Source organism: Cydia fagiglandana, chromosome 15 (assembly GCF_963556715.1).
Source record: "Cydia fagiglandana chromosome 15, ilCydFagi1.1, whole genome shotgun sequence".
Lineage (NCBI taxonomy): Eukaryota > Metazoa > Arthropoda > Insecta > Lepidoptera > Tortricidae > Cydia > Cydia fagiglandana.
Genome location: NC_085946.1, coordinates 5,813,176 through 5,819,736, shown reverse-complemented (window position 1 = coordinate 5,819,736; position 6,561 = coordinate 5,813,176). Strand labels below are relative to the sequence as shown.

The 6,561-nt window shown below is 40.4% G+C and overlaps 1 protein-coding gene across 1 annotated transcript; it reads left to right on the top strand.

Annotated features, from left to right (window-relative positions):
* The first annotated feature begins 4,154 nt into the window (after positions 1 to 4,154).
* On the top strand, positions 4,155 to 5,277 carry LOC134671214 (activating signal cointegrator 1 complex subunit 2 homolog). Its single transcript, XM_063529008.1, has one exon. It carries the CDS (start codon positions 4,200 to 4,202, stop codon positions 5,013 to 5,015), a length of 816 nt encoding a protein of 271 aa, XP_063385078.1. The 5' UTR covers positions 4,155 to 4,199; the 3' UTR covers positions 5,016 to 5,277.
* Positions 5,278 to 6,561: the final 1,284 nt, after the last annotated feature.

Genomic DNA, 6,561 nt, shown 5'->3' with positions numbered 1-6,561 from the left:
GCTTAGAAATCAAATGTTTAATAGATGTACAATGAAACAAAATATCAATACATGGTGGCTGGTCTAAATATTATTGCACGAAAGTTGCAACTACGAACCAGAGGAGCTACAGCGAAAACCGAAATTCGCAAATTGCGGGGATTTTCTCTGTCACTCTAATTACGTCGTCGTTGGAGTAAAAGAGAAAGATCCCCGCAATTTGCAAACTTCGATTTTCGCGGTTATAGCCCATGTGTGTGCATGTGTAGCGCAGAGTCATGTAGGTATTATTTACACTTAGGTATATTCACAAAAAAATGTGTCATTTAGTTAAGCCGATTGGCACTTGAATACATGCCATAAATAATATTAACCCACATAAGTGTGTTTGGGCTTAAAACTTTTGAAATCTACGCACTTGTAAAGTTTACATTCCAATTAAGACAGCAATAAAGCCCCACAATGCAGCCCACTGCATCGCTGCAGGAACCGACAAATTAAACTACGGTTATTATTTAACAATTTGGACCATATTTCTAGAATCTGACACGTACTGAGATCGTGAAATTTTTCTTTCCGCGAGGTCTCTCAATTACTAAGTCCCAAATTCGTCCTGTATTACCCTAACATACCTTGGTTTCTTTGATAAAATGACATTTTCTTGCAGAAATTCAGTCTACCGCTTTGTGTAGCGAAGCATTCCCGCAAAAAATATCAATTTCAATCTCGAAGTCCTGGACAATTGACATTTCTTGCAACAATGCAGTGTGCAGCAACGCTGCGGTACAATGCTGATCAGTGGCGTGCAGTGCATACAAAAAAAGGTAGGCACTAGGGTAGGCAGTCCATACAAAATGACCAAAAAAAAAGTTGCCGATTTTTATAGTTTGCGTTACATTCCTTCAAGAATGACTCTTCTAGAGCCCGATTTAAGTCTTATCTCCACTGCACGCCACTGATGCTGATGCAATTGGAATGTTACCTTAACTGTTAGGAATTCGCTTAAGTGTCAGTTACAACATTCATTTTAAAGGCGGTTACTAAAAACATTTCTATCACATGGGAACGGCTTCTGTGTGGGAATTTTTATGTCAGAGACTTATTTAAAAAACCGGACAAGTGCGAGTCGGACTCACCCACCGATGGTTCCATACTTTTTAGTATTTGTTGTTATAGCGGCAACAGAAATACATAATTTGTGAAAATTTCAACTGTCTAGCTATCACGGTTCGTGAGATACAGCCTGGTGACAGACGGACGGACGGACGGACGGACAGCGGAGTCTTAGTAATAGGGTCCCGTTTTACCCTTTGGGTACGGAACCCTAAAAACTATTGGCTGATGATTCAATGGTACCTACATCTAAGTCTGAATATAATACTCATACTCTACTTACTTATACCTATCTAATACAAAACGCAAGAAAAACTAAAACATAACACACAGTTAAGGAGATAGGTAGTGTAAAACTAAAAAATATTTTTTAATACAGTTGCTCAAAAAGTGCTACTTTACGTAGCTGTTTAGCGTGCGGAAAGTTGGTTATCTCGAACTAGTGCTTTTTACTTTTCCAATTTTTTTAAATTTATACTTGTTCCAATTCACGACTACTTATTGATGAGTGTTAATATTAGTTTCCTTTAAACGTCGTAATCAGCATAAAAACCTACCGTTAATGTAAGAATACGAAAAATATTGCATATTTCATATTTAAATACTTACCTCTTCATCATTATAACACGTTTATTTTTTAATATTCAATATTGAAAATTCCGTTCTTAATAAGTTGACTGAATGGAACGGAATAGCTGCCAAACGCCCATAGATATAATATACTTAAAGACGACGTCTAACCGAGCTGTCACTGTTACCACTTTTGTTTAGTGTACGATTAACAATGTTTTTCTTATTTTTTCGCAACTGTATTAAAAAACGTCGTTCGATACACGTGCGGAAATGTCATTCTTCACTCGTCCCGAGTCTTGCCACTCGCCTGCGGCTCGTGGCAAGATATCTCGGTACTCGTGAAGTAATGACATACCTTCCGCACTAGCATCGAAATGTACTATTCACAGCAGTTCGAATTTCCATTTCAGGTCTGTCAGTTCGAATACAGTCTTCACTGCAGCAGAAAAGTGGGTAGCGAGCGAGTAAAAAGTAATTTGTTATGCGTAGTCGCGCCCGGCTAACTGTGGAGTTTATTTCGAACCGGCCATTGCTCAGAGGGGTTAAAATGTCTATTCAGCTTCCTGTAGAGCAATAGATCCTTGTTCTGTTAGCGGTAACACGGTTTAAAATAACTATAGGCACACAATTTTTTTCAGTACGACTACCATCAGTTTGGCATTGTACGCTATCGTGAACGTAATTTACTTTCTATATATCTCTTTCGCACTAATTTGCCAGTACGAGCGAGATGCATAGAAATTAAATTAAGTTAACGATAGCGTTTATGTCAATGCCAAACTGATGGTAGCCGTACCTACTGTTCTAGGAATATTAATCTGAGTGAGATTCCCTCAAAAGGATAAAACGACCAGAAGGCTAATTCGAATGAACACTTGATATTAAAATGATATCTAAATAATGTCCGTTAGTTACCATTTGCGCATGTATTTTGCTCGTACTTTACCGTACATTTATTGACGCAAGTTCGACACACGGGTCAAAAAAAACAAAATAACATCATTTTGGTGTTAAATGTAAGTTTGAATTGAACTCTTTGATTATTTTATATACGTTCATCATCTCATCATCATCAGTATTAATCATCATCTCAGCCATAAGACGTCCACTGCTGAACATAGGCCTCCCCCTTGGACCTCCATTCGTACCGGTTGGAAGCCACCCGCATCCAGCGTCTTCCGGCGGCTTTAACAAGGTCGTCCGTCCATCTTGTGGGTGGACGTCCTACGCTGCGTTTGCTAGTCCGTGGTCTCCACTCGAGCACTTTTCGACCCCATCGGCCATCTTCTCTGCGCGCAATGTGGCCTGCCCATTGCCACTTCAGCTTGCTAATCCGGTGAGCTATGTCGAATAGATAAATCTATTTATATAATATATTCAGTGTCCTTTACAGTAATAGATCCATGTTCAGTCAGCGTGAACGAAGCATAAAATAAACAAGATCTCTTCTGTGTTCTTAAAGTAGGTAATATTAATTATTGTAATACAAAAGGAAGAAAACAGACGAAAGTTTACTGTAAGATGTTTGTAGATCATTTACTCCCGATGCATTTAGTGGAAATTTTTTTCTGATACTTATTGACAATAAACGGGGACCATGTGTATAAAATACAGCCAGTTGGTTGGTATTTTGACAAAAATGGGACCAACATTAAAAAAACACCCACCAAATTGGTTCAGAAATGCAGAACAATACAAAAAATACGGTCGATTTGATTACCTCCGGCTCCTCCTTTTTAGAAGTCCGTTTAAACTCAAAGCCATCTTGTCACTACAATTTCAATGCAAACGTTGCAAAAAAACATTGAATGAACGTTGAGTCATGTTGCCTTCGTTAAAAATACATTTCGACCTTAAAGGTTCCGTTTTAAACTTTTTTTTTTTAATTAAAATATTTACCTACTATGATATCACGCAATATAGTTAAATTATCTACATGCTCTAGTAACTTGGGATTAGCTAACCTAGAACAAAGCGCTACTTATAATTACACATCAGCGTCAACGTACTAAGCAGTTTTACGCAAACCTGATAAGACGCCGTGTGGGAACCTGCATTAATTTCTACAATAAATTCGCAAAAGCGTGTTGGTACAAAAGAATAATTAACTCGATTATTAGGTTAACTTATATCTAAAAGCGATCTTTATAAACTGTATCAACACAATCAAATAACACAAACGACTTACGCTAAGAAGACGACAATAAAATTGTCGTTCGTTATCAACCAGTATTTTATTTATTTAAAACAATTATGCGCTTCGAAAAATAGATCAACCAGTTGACATTTAACGGAGGTTGTTTTTTTCCTCTAGGACGACACTGGCGATCTTCGCCTTAATGTCACTTCCCTGATGTGTCCACGCATGCATCGGATGCGGGCGGGAGCTATGAACGCGCGAGATTTTCGCGGTCGCGCCCGTAGGCCCTTCCAATACGCGTCAAGGCCTTCGCTGTCCGTATAAAACGAGTTCACCCGCCCGCAACGACATATTAAGTTACTTTCACGCGGGCAGTGCACATTTTGATCGCAAAATGTACAGGCTCGTTGTATTCGCCTTTGTGCTCGCGATCGCGACGTGCCAGGAACAACAAGGCAGACGTGTCCCCAAATACGCGGGAGATCCGAAAACCGCCGCCATCGTCCAGGAAGCTCGCTACCTCAGCGGCAATGGAGCATTCGGAGCCGCATATCAGCAAGAAGATGGAATTGACTTCAAAGAAGAAACAGATGCTGATGGCAACAGGAGAGGCAGTTACTCATACATCGACCCTAGCGGTCAAAGGAAAACAGTGAACTACGTAGCCGGGAAAAACGGTTTCCAAGCCAGCGGAGACCACATTCCTACCGCGCCTCTGCCTGTCGCCCCCACGCCAGGCTACCAGCCCGACCCGAGGTACAACCCTCCGGATTACAAAGCGCCCCAGTACAGTGCTCCCCAGCAGTACACTGCTCCCGCTCCTCAACGCAACTACGGTGGCAAGCCGAATGAAGACGATGGACAATACCACCCAGAGTTATACGAACAAGAAAACTACGTAGCACCTCAGCCTCAACCTCAGCCCCAATACCAGGCGCAACCTCAGCCTCAATACCAGGCGCAGTACCAGGCTCAGCCTCAGCCGCAGTACCAACCTAACAACATCTACCCCGGTGTACAGCAGGCTCAGTACAGTGGCCTGAACACGCAGACCTATCAGCCTGCGCAGCAATATCAGCCCCAGCCTCAACAAGCTCCCCAACAGTACTACGACCAAACGACGCCACAGCCAAGCCGCTTCTTCCCTCCAGGAAAGTTCAGCCTAAACAGAGCGCCTGACGGCTACACGTACTCTTTCCACAAAGTATAAATCTAAACTATAAAAGGCTCAGGCGATTTGTTAAGGCCGAGACACGTAAAAAGCATGCATCAATTAGCAACTCGCCGAGTCATCGAAGGGCCCGCACTCGGCCGCTTCGAAAGCATTTCCTAATTGTTGTTTGCTGTGATATTGTGTGTTAATGGACAGGTATAAATATATTGATTGTTGTTGTTACTTGTGGAAGAGGGGTTTGATTGGAAAGAGCGTCAGTACTGGACATGTAAATAAACGTAGTTTTTCTTAAGTAAAACTGATTTTCTTTCCCCTAAATAGATAATAAAAATATGATTGACCATATTTTGATTTACTCAACTATAATTGCGTAATATTTTACTAACAAACAAACAAAGGAGATGAATATCCTAAGAACGTTTGATCTCAAACTTGAGACATGTTTTGTCACATTTAGTTTTCTGCCTAAAAATTTCATTGAAAGCTGAAGTCAAATTATTAATGAGGTTTATTACCTACCTTAAATTACACGATTTAAGTTGAATATAGTATGCGTTGCGTTGCATCGTAATTAAAATTAAAGCACGTGTTTTCAACAACCTTTATTGCAACTAAACTCCCAAAATTGTTATTAAATTTGGCCCGCTTGCACTTAAATGTTACCTGATAATTGCACGAGTTCGCTTCCTGATAGCCAAGGCTCGTGGGTGCGACCGCGTCCGCATTGCTCCCACAAATTGCCGCAAGCACGCGTCAGATCTATTCGAGGCTTTCCAACTATAGCCGCTATATTACTTGCTCCTATCTCTCTCTCTCCAATAGTAGTAAGATCGCGTTATCGCAGTACCTAAAGTTCGAACACAGGGCCAACTAGATCACCTTACTTAACACAAGGATATTTCACGAACCGGTCCCGACCACGCCTAACTTTCCATTTACCTGCCGGTATTGGGTCACGTGTACCGGCAATAAAACTTACAACGAACTATTGTAATTATAAATTTAATCTGCTACCGGAATGGAGGTCGATCGGGTAAAATAACTCTGATTGCAGAGATACGGGTGTCCATTTATTTTGACCTCTGGTTATCAAAATGTACAGACCGCAACAGTAAAACAATCCATAAAGGTTCCATTTCTGACCTGAATGACAAGACAATTAATGACAGTAACGTCGCAACAGTAGTGCAGCTGTCGTTGGAAATGGAATGTCACCTTAAAAGTGACATTCCATTTCCAACTGCAGCTGCAATACTATTCATTTTCTATGGAAATTGACAATGACAGCGACGCGTTTCCATAGTAAAATGAACAGTATTGCAGCTGCAGTTGGAAATGGAATGTCACTCTTAGTCAGTTATTAATTTTGCTAACTATGTAGATTACTACTTTCGATGTGTGTTATACATACATATCAAATGCTCTTAATACCTATGACATTGCTGGTATATTTAAAAAAGGACCGCTCCTTTACGTAGCTTTATTTTCAAATAAAATGGTCAATAGGTCAAGGACAAAACTAATCTATATTAAATCTCCAACTAATACAAAAGTTTACACTGTTGCAACGTAATAGCAGTTA